The sequence below is a fragment of the Myxocyprinus asiaticus genome, chromosome 47, assembly GCF_019703515.2.
Source record: "Myxocyprinus asiaticus isolate MX2 ecotype Aquarium Trade chromosome 47, UBuf_Myxa_2, whole genome shotgun sequence".
Classification (NCBI taxonomy): domain Eukaryota; kingdom Metazoa; phylum Chordata; class Actinopteri; order Cypriniformes; family Catostomidae; genus Myxocyprinus; species Myxocyprinus asiaticus.
The window spans coordinates 8,750,518-8,763,757 of NC_059390.1; the positions used below are offsets into that span (position 1 = coordinate 8,750,518).

The window sequence follows — 13,240 nt, forward strand, 5'->3', positions numbered from 1 at the left end:
GTCTCGGTGGAGTGTCCACTTTTGAAGCCTGACTGATTGTCATCCAGCAGCTTATTCTCTGAGAGATAACAGAGATCTATGTGTATATATATATATATATATATATATATATATATATATATATATATATATATATATATATATATATATAGTTGTGCTCAAAAGTTTGCATACCCTGGCAGAAATTGTGTAATTTTGGCATTGATTTTGAAAATATGATTGATCATGCAAAAAAACTCTTATTTTGTCTTTTATTTAAGGACAGTGATCATATGAAGCTATTTATTATCACATAGTTGTTTGGCTCCTTTTTAAATCATAATGATAACAGAAATCAACTAAATGGTCCTGATCAAAAGTTTAAATACCCTTGAATGTTTGGCCTTGTTACAGACACACAAAGTGACACACACAGGTTTAAATGGCAATTAAAGGTTAATTTCCCACAACTGTGGCTTTTTAAATTGGATCACATGACCAACTGAATACCACAAACTTAATCTCAGTAACCACCCTGTTATTAGACAATTTCACTCATGGATTAAATTAATCATGGCTGTAAATAGTGAATTTCTACAATGGCATTTTTAAACTGAAAACTGTTGTGTTTGAATGATGCTGCATCCACACCGCTAGGTGTCAGTGTAAGTCTAAGATGAAAAAAAAAAAACATACTGAGTGCACCTTTAATATCTTATCTTGTTAATAATACAAAAATGTTTGTATGGATGTTCAGATATTTTTTGTGGAAAACAAGACAAAAATAATAAATGATTTTTTTTTTTCTTTCAAACTACCTAAAAATTATGTCATTTTGAGGTAATCATTCAGTACTATGTCATATATCAAAGTACCATTGTATTCTGTATTCCCTCTGAAGGTGAAAAAGACATCAGAGGCCACCCTCAGCACTATCCAGGACATGGTGAACATGGAGGACTATGATGTGTCAGAGAGCTTCCAGCACAGTCGCTCCACTGAGTCTGTCAAATCCAGCGTATCAGACACTTACCTCAGCAAACCCAGCCTGGCCAAGAGACGTGCCAACCAGCAGGAAACCGAGCTCTTCTATTTCACAGTAAATGTTGGCCCACACACACAATAACTCAGCGAGACCGGCTCTAATTGGGAGTCACTATAGGACACAACCATTTTGAAAATGTAATGTTTAAAGGGACGGTTCACCCAAAAATGAAAATTCTGTCAGCAATTACCCTTACGTTGTTCCAAATCCATATTACTTTCATTCGTGGAACACAAAGGGATATGTAAGGCAGAATGACAGCATAAGTCACCATTCACTTTCATTGTAACTTTTGTCCATACAATGAAAATAAATAGAAATCCTCTTTGCTTCAGATTTGAAGCTGATGTCCTGTCCACGCTGCATATTTGTAGTGCTGTGATCATCTGTTTAATGGGCTTAACCTGAAGCAACGTCAGTATTTTTCAACTTATTTTATGGCCACTGAAGGATGACCAGGACTGATTAGATCATTAATTTACCAGTGTAATTAGATTATTATTGACTGTGCGTGTATTTTTGTGGCTATAGAAACTAAAGGAGTATCTCGAAGGAAACAATCTCATCGCTAAACTTCAAGCCAAACACGACATGTTAAAGAGGAGCATAGCAGAAGGTGACATTGCACTTCTTCCAAAATCAAATGTTCCTGTTTGCCATCCATCCATCCAATCAAATGTTACCTAATACAATGTCTTTGTCCACAGGATACAGAGCTGACATCATGACAACCAGGTATATCTCGTCATCTATGTGTCTGTGTCCGACCTACCTTTAATGCCCCCTTTTTTTTTGCATATGCTATTCCAAATCACAATCTCCTCTTGATATTTGTAAAGGTCCTCATGACCATTTTGAATGCTAAATCTCTTGTTTCAGTTGTATTTCTCTCTTATCATTTAGCCGTCGACGCAACTCCCACAGCAGACACCAGGTAACGCAGTCTGTGTTCAGTTTACACCTGTGTGTTTACAACTGTGTCGACATATGTGTGTCATACTGTTTACAATGTTCATGGACTGATTTTTGATGATCTGTTTACAGGACTCTGGGAAGGCTATCCCGTTGATTGTGGAAAGCTGCATTCGCTTTATTAATCTATACGGTGAGGAATATATTGCAAGCCTATATATAAATTAGGCTTGTAGATTTAAGGCGTTAATTTTGTGCAGTTAATTATATGAAAATGAATACAAGGATTTCAAGATGCGATTTTTAGTTTCAAACTATATTTAACTTAACATATCGTCCCAGTGCTCATGACTAGAGGCGCTGAAAACTAGTGAGATGCGATGAAACTACCAGTGTCCGTCTGACTTATGAGTACATATACCAACAATTAAAACTAGAGCAGAGGGAAGAAGGCCTATAATTGGGTTATGTTCAAGGATATGGAAATAATAAAGCAATATTTTGACTTTAAAACCACTTTTTGTTTTGTCTAATGGCTGTACTTGTCTTTTGGCACAATATTTATATATGTACATGATGTAATGTATTTGAATTATCTGAATTATAATATTTATTATATATTTATAATTATTTTAATCATTATATTCTATATTACCTTTATTTGGGGGCCTTTCTCAGTAAATATTGTTATGCGATTATTTGCTAATCATTTGATTAACTGGCACATCATGTAATTAATTTGATTAAAAATTGTATATATACACTGTGTGTGGGGGTGTGTGTGTGTGTGTATATATATATATATATATATATATATATATATATATATATATATATATATATATATATATATATATTAATTATAATACAAATAAATAATGAATACAACACATGCATGGATCCACTTGCACTTAAATGTGGTTATTTATTTATTTATTTGTTTGTTTGTTTGTTTATTTTCAGGTCTGCAACACCAGGGTATTTTCAGGGTTTCAGGCTCACAGGTTGAAGTCAATGACATTAAGAACTCTTTTGAACGAGGTTTGTGGACTTTTAGATAATAAACTCTTTTACTTTTCTCTGGTTTATTTTAATAAGTGGATTTACATGCATCACAGGACTTTTTTTCTGAAACGTCAAGAAAATTTTCACCACATCTCAAATTATGTATTGTATTTGACTGCATTCTGTGGTGGAAATGACAATTTTTAATAATTTTGAAATAAAATTGCAGACAAATTCTATTTCATAGTTAGCAAACGACAAATGTTTTTGATAAAATCAACCACTTGGACATAAAAGTGTCTGCAGTTGAAGAAATACCATATATTAAGCGAAAGTCTTTGTGTCCACTGTTTTGAACATCAGGAGAGATAACAGAGTTCAGACAAACTCAATTAAATGTAATTAAAACTGTAATATTTGTAATATATTAATCAATGCCAGCAGCTTTTTAGAAACTCAAATCTTCATTCAAATGTGAAAATCACAGATTATAATTTAAAAGATCCACCACCATGGATACACTCATCTTAGTGACTGTTTCCCAGGCAACGACCCCTTGACTGACGAGGAAAATAACCACGACATTAACTCAGTGGCGGGTGTGCTGAAAATGTACTTCAGAAACCTGGACAACCCTCTTTTTCCCAAGGAGAAGTTCAACGATCTCATCGCCTGCATCCGTGAGTGCTTGTTTTCCTCTGCAGTCATGTGTGTGTTTATATGCGTGTGTGTGTTGTGTGTGTGTGTGTGTGTGTGTGTGTGTGTGTGTGTGAGGAAGGATGGAGGAAGGAAAGGTGGATGATAGAAATGGTGTTACAAGCATTCAGGAAATGACAATGTTCAGGTTTCCTGGGGAGTATAGACAGCTGGCGTCTTTTCACATGTCTGTAAAGAGTCCTGCCTATTTAAGCACATGGAAGTTCTGACTGGCCTTGTTTACAAACTTGTGTGCTCATGTACCTTCAACAGGAACTGAAAATCTGTATGAGCGTGCCCTCTCCATCCGGAAAATACTGACGATGACACCACGACCAACACTGGTGATCATGAGATACCTGTTTGCATTCCTCAACCAGTGAGTGTAAACACATGTACACACACATATTTATTTGGCTATCTAAATTAGGACATAATGTACCATAGATTTACATTTTTATTATTTAAAGCTGAAGTGTGTAATTTCTGCACCACCGAATGGAATTGCAAAAATAAACAGTTTTCAAACAGCCCTCCACATATGCCCCCTTTCTGCTGTTGGTCGAACCAACAGATAGCCCCGCCCCCAACTCACGCCTTTGGTTTAGTCAATGTTGTTGTGTCGGGCTGGACAGATCACTCAAAACAAATAGAGGAAGTTTTATAGCGCCACAGTGTTTGCAGATTTTGAGAAAATTAATCTACAAATGGCTTATTTATAGTTGTCTCTGCATATTAAGATGGGATAGGAGAAACTATTTAAATACCGAAATATTTTAACTATTCAGCTTCACTGCTAATTCTAATTAAACTACAGAATGTAGTTTTAAAGGTACTGTAAGCGACTTTAGTGTTCTGAAACTTTCACGTGACTGAGCCGTTGAATTAGCCACGCCCCCTCATTCTAAAATCCCACCCTCCAAAGATAATTTTGAGACCAAAACAGAGCAAAAGAGCACCATTGTTTGTTTCTGTGGCTGTCAAATTCAACAATGGCACAATAGCGCCCTCAGCTGACAAACATTATGAATCATAGCCTCAATGATCCGCTTCAAATACAACAACTACGAGAACGAGCAAAATGACGTCAATGTCCACAGTCCGCGGACAGTTTTATTTTGCTGTTTACAAAGTCTACAGCTGTCACAGAGACCGAGGATATCTCAGGACACTTATTTCATTAATATCTTTTCATGTCACTTTTGATATCATTTGGACTTAAGTAGCAGACATCCAAAGGAAATGTTGATATATTTTATATATTTCGGATTGTATTAGTTGTATCTCCCAGAATACGTTGCCTTATTAAGGTACAAAAAAGTCAAAGTCATCAATATTCCTGTTTTATTTGATGCAAAAAATTATGAGTTTCTGACTTCCCCTCTTATTTTAAAACATTGTGTGTGTGTGTGTGTGTGTGTGTGTGTGTGTGTGTGTGTGTGTACGTACAGGTTAGGCTATACTTGTGAGTGCCAATTTTTTGAAAATGTCCTCACTAATATAGTGAAACTGGTATAAAACCCACTTGTGAGGACATTTTAGGTGGTCCTCACTAGTAAAAAAGGCTCATAAATCAGACAAATCATGTTTAGCTTTAAATCTACTGATGTGCACAGGTTTCTGTGAAGATTAGGTTTAGGATTAGGGGATAGAATATATCTTTAGCCTGCTATGAAATCAGTGGATGTCTATGATATATCCTCACTAATATAGTGAAACAAACCTGTATGTGTGTGTGTGTGTGTGTGAGGGGGAGAGAGAGAGAGAGAGAGAGAGAGAGTGCGTGTGAGTGTTTGAGAGAATGTGTGTGTGTGTAACAAAACTGAGAAAAGTTTAGCTTTAAGGTTGCATGTATGACATGTGTAAGTGTAATACATGTGTATGTGTAAAATTGTGGATTAACCCTTTTACTTTCCTCAATCTGGCAACGTATCTCAGGTGATATGCACACTTCAAAATGTGCTAAATAACAGCATGAACAACAAATGACTTAATTTTCTTCTTCTGCTTCTTAAGACAATGTTCACAATTAATATTAGCAGTTTTATTGTTTTTTTTACTGAAGAAAAGATTAAAATATAATTAATTATCACAAAGTCAGCATATCCTGCACCATAGGCGGCCATGTTGGTTTTAGGTCAGGCTGACTTAACAATCATAGAAAATTTAAACCAAGTCATATGACCCACATACTCAAAACAGACCCAACTAACTATGATAAATTCTAACAAGATTAAGTGAGAAACTCTTTCTCATACCCCCTATAAGAAACTAAAGAGTATGTATCTTGTGGTGTAATATATATTCTATATATTCATCAACGTTTCTACTAAACACACACACACACACACTTACTGTACACACAACACAACAGAACAGCGCAAGTGTCTCTGTGAATAGGAGAAAGGCATCTGAACTAAGCATCCGTTTTCACACTGGAAATTAAATGCACTCCCACCTCTGTGCCGAGAGAGAGAGATTGTTAAATGTGGCGCGAGACAGACAGAGGGAATGAGTGCGAAAGAAAGAGAGCGTTAAGGGATGGGTAAAGGTGCAAAGAGAAAAGGTGCGATATGGAATTTTTATGACTCATCCACAAGAAATTTGAGAGGCTGATCCACTCCGATTGAGAAAGCATAATTATAGCAGTGCACTCGAGAGAAATTAGACATCCAGCATATCATGTTGGTCCTTATGTTACTCCTCAGAAGAACTAGTTACTGGTGCTTGGTAAGAAGATTTACCAAGTAATAGAAGAAAAATCTTTCCTTCCTGACAGTTGATGCGATCCCAAAATTCATTAAACATAATCAGAATACAGAGGAAGGTGTTCTTGGCTGCATGGTTTACACAGTTATTGGGTCAATTTCTCTCCAGTTTGTCCCAGTACAGTGACGAGAACATGATGGACCCTGGAAACCTCGCCATCTGCTTTGGTCCGACTCTGATGCCCACCCCGGACCTCTTAGACCAGGTCTCCTGTCAGGCACACGTCAACGAGATCGTCAAAACAATCATAATCCACCATGAGACCATCTTCCCTGACACCAAAGAGCTGGAGGGACCAGTTTATGAGAAATGCATGAGCAATACTGAGTACTGGTGAGATGAGTGTGTATTTGTGTGTGTGCTGAAGGTGGATTGCAGCATTTTGGATATACTGTACTCTCTAAAATATTGCTGTGTTTTTAGTGAAAGTCCATACAGTGAACCGGGAGCGTTTGAGGAGGGAGAACAGGATGGTGGGACAGAAACACAGACGAGTGAGGAGGGTAATTAATATGCATGCAAATATGTAGGCATATTTTTGGCGGAATTGCATCATTACACAGAATTTGGAGAGAGCCAAGAGCTTGCACTCAGAAATGAGTTCTAGCAATAGTAGGATAAGCATATTTAAATAAATGTAATTTAAATCTTTAAAATTATTTAAATGAATAGCAAAGCAAATATGCCTGCTTTGCCATTTACCAGACTGCATTGTTTAAAACAGGGGTGGGCAACTATTTTGATAAAGGGGCCACATCGGTCTTTAAGTAGTGCATAGGGAGCCACGCTGTATTCCTTTTGAGATCCAATGTTCCGCATTGATTTGGTTTTTGTATCTTTTAAGCCCAGAAACAGTTGTGTACTCAGTTTTCTGAAGTGTATATGTGACTAATGGGACTATTCTGCAATTGCCTAAAGTATTGTATTGCTCTAGAAAGGTAGATACTTTTCTATCAGGCATTAAAAAAATAAATAAAGTCTGAGCTTATTATAAATTATTTATTTTACCATCTCTACTTCCCTGTTAATTTATTATTCAGTTTTACACTCTACATCAGGGGTCTGTTTTCTTTTTTTCTTTTTTTGATTTTTTTCCCCCTTTTTCTCCCAATTTGGAATGCCCAATTCCCAATGTGCTCTTGGTGGCGTAGTGACTCGCCTCAATCCTGGTGGCGGAGGACGAATCTCAAATGCCTCCGCGTCTGAGACCGTCAACCCACGCATCTTATCACGTGGCTTGTTGAGCGTGTTACCACGGAGATATAGTGCGTGTGGAGGCTTCACGCCATCCACCGCGGCATCCACGCACAACTCACCACGCGCCCCACCAAGGAGGTTAGCCCGTGTGACTCTACCCTCCCTAGCAACCAGGCCAATTTGGTTGCTTAGTAGACCCAGCTGGAGTCACTCAGCACACCCTGGGATTCGAACTAGCGAACTCCAGGGGTGGTAGCCAGCGTCTTTACATCTGAGCTACCCAGGCCCCCAGGGGTCTGTTTTAATTTACAAAAATAAATGTAAAAAAATGATAGAAATTTTAATGTTTGTCGCAAAGCGGGCGAGTTTAATTATTTTATTCTCAAAACATTACCCGTTTACATGCTAAAAGGTCATGATGCGGGTCTCGCCAGTGGTTTGACTTTCCATTCAGCACACAACTGAAAAAAACAGGCTGCATGACTATGATAAATGATTACTTCAAGAGTTAGGTTAACATACATGTGCGAGGGGACATCAACATTTCTAATTTGCACAAATAAAAAATACATATACATATTTGTCTCTCACTTGCCTTTGCTCGCATGTCAATGATGCCGATATCTTTAAAGCTACACTATGTAACTTTTGGCCCTGTATTGGTTAAAAAATAAAACTGCATGTGTCTTGCGGAAGAACATTGTTTTGGTTGTGGTTCAGCCCTGCTCCTCTGCGCGGATGAATGTGGTTCGAGGCACCGGTGTACCCATGAATACAGGACATCTTATCAGAGCGAATGGACAAATAAATAACGAAAGAAAGGAAAAGACGGATATCTGAAAACATGTCATGTGACAGACGTGTGTGTGTGTGTGTGTGATTACACAATTATACATAAACCATATCAATAAAATATCTTACCTGTTGAGTAAGAAAAAAGCCATCTCTGGGTCCTTTCAGATCTCCGAGTTGTCGCCACCTCTGAAACGCCAAGCCGATGTTGATTCAGGTTTTATTACGGACTCTGTCGCTTTCACTTTTTGCTTGTAGACTCTGCTCTGTTTGGGGTTTCTTTTTTTTTTCTTTTTTACAACCGGTGATTCTCTGAAGGTTTTGCATTTTGACTGATCCATGGTAAATTTTTCTTGTTCGTTGTGACAACAGACTTTCAGCTTCAGCTACTCCCAGACCATACATGCGCTACAGTAGCTGGAGCATATTTTCTCTGTGTATGGACATGACGTCAACACGCATGGGTGAATGACATATGTATGCAATTTCCTGTGAAATCTGTCCCGACAGCTCTAAAATATTTATAATATAATATCATTATTATAGGTTTATCAAAGTGTTTTTGGGTAAAGACATGGTTTGGAAGATGGATTTTTGTTGCACTCTGTCATTAATAACATTTTGTTATTTTTTTAACAAAAAAAAGTAATATAGCTTTAATTTCATCACTGAAAAGGTTTACCTGCAAACTTAGTAGCACCAAACATCACAGGCAGCCTCAAGAATGGACACAGAGTGGCCGTATAACACTTTTCCTTGAGCAGAATATTGCACTAGAGATCACTGTTTGTTCAGAGGGGAAAGCGAGAGCTAGAAAGCGCGCACTTGCGTGCATGGTTGCCAGACTGCACAAAATAAGTATAAAATTAGGCGGAATATTTCCAATTTGCGCAAGTATAAATCTCAAATTGGGGGTGTTGTGTCTCTTATCGGGCAATCCTGAGCATGTTAAACGCTTGTGGAGGTCGTGTTAGGTCACAATGCAAGATAACTGAAAAAAACACTTTTAGGATAAATGAGCCACGGGCCACATTAAACCATGTGGAGGGCCGGATCCTGACCGTGGCTCATTTATCCTAAAAGCTTTCTTTTTATTGGATATTTCAGTTATCTTGGCCGTAAGTTGCCCAGGTCTGGTTTAAAACATATGAACCATGTTTACTAAGTTTTAAAAGTTCATACCCTTAAGTTGAATGAAATACTTTTAAATTACTTTAAAAACATTAAAAACATATCTCCTATTTGACTATTAAATCCTAGACCAGGGATCAGGGAGTAAGCCCCCCCCCCCTCTGATAAAATTTACTAGACTATCCACTTTTAGTGTGTATATATATATATATATATATATATATATATATATATATATATATATATATATATATATATATAATATCCACTAAAACAGCCATACATTCTGGCTACTTATTTGAAGTTTTATTAGGTGTTGTCCTCTAGTGTTATATTATCAAAATATAACATGTGTTATATCATATTTCATGTGTTGGAGCAATTCACCAATGATGATCGATAACCTTAAATTCAGTCTGACATGCTATAAATATTTCTATTAATCATATGAAACCGTATTTTGCATAATTTTTTATTAAAAATACATGTTTTTCCTTATGACAATGGGATTACTTAACTGTTTTTTAGCCTATAATTGTGATAATCTCGCATCACATGAGCTAGTCTCTGTCTCTATTTGAAACTGCACTTGTCACAAACACATGAATACACATCGACCCAATATTATGTTGAACTCATAATAATGGACACATCGGGATTTTATTCCACATATTTTTTGGGGGATTTTCTATGCATGTGCCACCACATGAGTTCTCTGGTATTGTTTCTCCCTCGATATTACACGTCTACAGAGGCAGAATATTTGTATGAATGAACCGAGGCAAAGCTATAGGATGGCTTTATAATAGATTTGCGAGTGAACAGGATATGTTTTGAGCATGCACACGCACTCTGAGCGAGAGCAGGGAGATTTCACAGAGCAGCGCATACTTGAGAGCGTACGTCCAGTTTTGTCCGAGAGCCAAACAAATCTGTGTGCGAGCGGAGAGATTCGTGCAACCAGTACATGGATGCGCTCTTACATGCATGTTGTGCTCTCAACATTTAACAGTATTATAATGCCATAGAACTATGGTCTTGCTGGAATATGGTCTGTTAAGCTATTCATTTTAACCTCTGACCTTCACTTAACACAAACATCAACACCTCCTGCAACCACCCTCCTCCCCCCTCCTGCTACACAACCTGCACTTACGTAAGATCTGTGAAGAGGATGTGTGCCGTGTCTTCCGGAAACAAAAGACAAGGAAAGCACAGGGCCCAAATGGTGTTTCACCCACTTGTCTAAAGTCCTGTGCTGACCAGCTGGCCCCATTTTCACACAGATCTTCAACAGATCACTGGAGCAGCGTGAAGTTCCCTGTTGCTTTAAATGTTCCACCATCATCCCTGTCCCAAAGAAACCCAAAATCACAGGACTTAATGACTAATGAAGTCATTTGAGAGACTGGTGTTGGCCCACCTGAAGGACATCCCCTTCAATTTACTTATCAAGCAAACAGGTCTGTGTATGATGCAGTCAACTTGGGCATCATATCCTGCAACATCTGGACAGACCAGGGACATATGCAAAGATCCTTTTTGTGGACTTCAGTTCAGCTTTCAAAACCATCATCCCAGCTATTCTTTGGACTAAATTAATCCAATTCTGTGTTCCCACCTCTATCTGTCAGTGGATCACCAGCTTTCTGACAGATAGGCAGCAGTTAGTGAGGCTGGGGAAATTCACTTCCAGCACCTGTATGATCAGCACTGATGCCCCCCAATGATGTGTGCTCTCCCCACTTCTCTTCTCCCTGTAAACAAATGACTGCACCACCAACGAACACTCTGTCAAGCTCCTGAAGTTTGCAGACGACTCTACTGTCATCGGCCTCATCCAGGATGACAATGAGTCTGCATACAGAAGGGAGGTTGAACAGTTGGCTGTGTGTCTGGAACATGCTCAAAACAGTGGAGATGATAGTGGGCTTTAGGAGGAACACCCCAACATTGACCCCGCTCACCATTCTGAACAGCAGTGGAGACATTCAGGTTCCTGGGCTCTACCATCTCACTGGACCTGAAGTGGGAGACCCACATTGACTCCATTGTGAAAAAGGCCACAGGCACTGCTGATACAGTTCTACTCAGCAGTCATTGAGTCTGTCCTCTGCACTTCAATAATTTGGTTCAGCTACGAAATTGGACATCAGAAGACTACAAAAGTTGGTTTGGATTTCTGAGTGGATTATTGGTTGCCCCCTGCCCTCTCTTCAAGAACTTCCAGAGTAAGGAAAAGGGCTGGAAAAATCACTCTGGACCACACTCACCCAGCCCACTACCTTTTTGAACTGTTGCCTTATGGCCGGTGCTACAGAGCATTGAGCACCAGAACTATCAGGCACCAGAACAGTTTTTTCCCCTCAGGCTATCCATCTCATGAACAGTTAAAACTGCCCTATTGAGAAATGAGTATGTGCAATACACAGCTTAGTCTTTTTATATTTATCCAACATATCCTACCTCTTCTGCCATTACATTCCCTTGCACTATCTGTATATAAGAGATTTGTATTTGTACATACGTGTGTGTGTGTGTGTGTGTGTATGTATGTGTGTATATATATATATATATATATATATATATATATATATATATATATATATATATATATATATATAGCTGTGCTCAAAGGTTTGCATACCCTGACAGAAATTGTGAAATTTTGGCATTAATTTTGCCATAAAATATGACTGATTATGCAAAAAAAAAAACTGTATTTTATTTAAGGATAGTGATCATATGAAGCCATTTAGTATCACATAGTTTTTTGGCTCCTTTTTAAATCATAGTGATAACAGAAATCTCCCAAATGGCCCTGATCAAAAGTTTACATACCCTTGAATGTTTGGCCTTGTCACAGACACACAAGGTCACACACACACACAGGTTTAAATGGCAATTAAAGGTTAATTTCCCACACTTGTGGCTTTTTAAATTGCAATTAGTGCCTGTGTATAAATAGTCAATTAGTTTGTTAGCTCTCACGTGGATGCACTGAGCAGGCTAGATACTGAACCATGGGGAGCAGAAAAGAACTGTCAAAAGACCTGCGTAACAAGGTAATGGAACTTTATAAAGATGGAAGAGGATATAAAAAGATATCCAAAGCCTTGAAAATGCCAGTCAGTACTGTTCAATTACTTATTAAGAAGTGGAAAATTCGGGGATCTCTTGATACCAAGCCAAGGTCGGGTAGACCAAGAAAGATTTCAGCCACAACTGCCAGAAGAATTGTTCGGAATACAAAGAAAAGCCCACAGGTAACCTCAGGAGAAATACAGGCTGCTCTGGAAAAAGACGGTGTGGTTGTTTCAAGGAGCACAATACGAAGATACTTGAACAAAAATGAGCTGCATGGTCGAGTTGCCAGAAAGAAGCCTTTGCTGCTCCAATGCCACAAAAAAGCCCAGTTACAATATGCCCGACAACACCTTGACACGCCTCACAGCTTCTGGGACACTGTAATTTGGAGTGATGAGACCAAAATAGAGCTTTATGGTCACAAACATAAGCACTATGTTTGGAGAGGGGTCAACAAGGCCTATAGTGAAAAGAATACCATCCCCACTCTGAAGCATGGTGGTGGCTCACTGATGTTTTGGGGGCGCGTGAGCTCTAAAGGCACGGGGAATCTTGTGAAAATTGATTGCAAGATGAATGCAGCATGTTATCAGAAAATACTGGCAGACAATTTGCATTCTTCTGCAT

General features: G+C 38.3%; 1 protein-coding gene across 2 annotated transcripts in view; it reads left to right on the forward strand.

Moving 5' to 3' along the window:
- LOC127436896 (SLIT-ROBO Rho GTPase-activating protein 1-like) overlaps positions 1 to 13,240 on the forward strand; it is a 47,993-nt gene that overhangs the window by 27,446 nt on the left and 7,307 nt on the right. The window contains exons 9-18 of one of the 2 annotated variants that reach the window (XM_051691386.1): positions 881 to 1,078; positions 1,556 to 1,640; positions 1,732 to 1,759; positions 1,928 to 1,958; positions 2,069 to 2,129; positions 2,900 to 2,977; positions 3,487 to 3,621; positions 3,911 to 4,016; positions 6,515 to 6,739; positions 6,830 to 6,909. In XM_051691386.1, coding sequence (XP_051547346.1) covers positions 881 to 1,078; positions 1,556 to 1,640; positions 1,732 to 1,759; positions 1,928 to 1,958; positions 2,069 to 2,129; positions 2,900 to 2,977; positions 3,487 to 3,621; positions 3,911 to 4,016; positions 6,515 to 6,739; positions 6,830 to 6,909 — 1,027 coding nt within the window. The remainder of the gene's footprint in view (positions 1 to 880; positions 1,079 to 1,555; positions 1,641 to 1,731; positions 1,760 to 1,927; positions 1,959 to 2,068; positions 2,130 to 2,899; positions 2,978 to 3,486; positions 3,622 to 3,910; positions 4,017 to 6,514; positions 6,740 to 6,829; positions 6,910 to 13,240) is intronic. The other variant, XM_051691387.1, reaches the window with a different exon arrangement.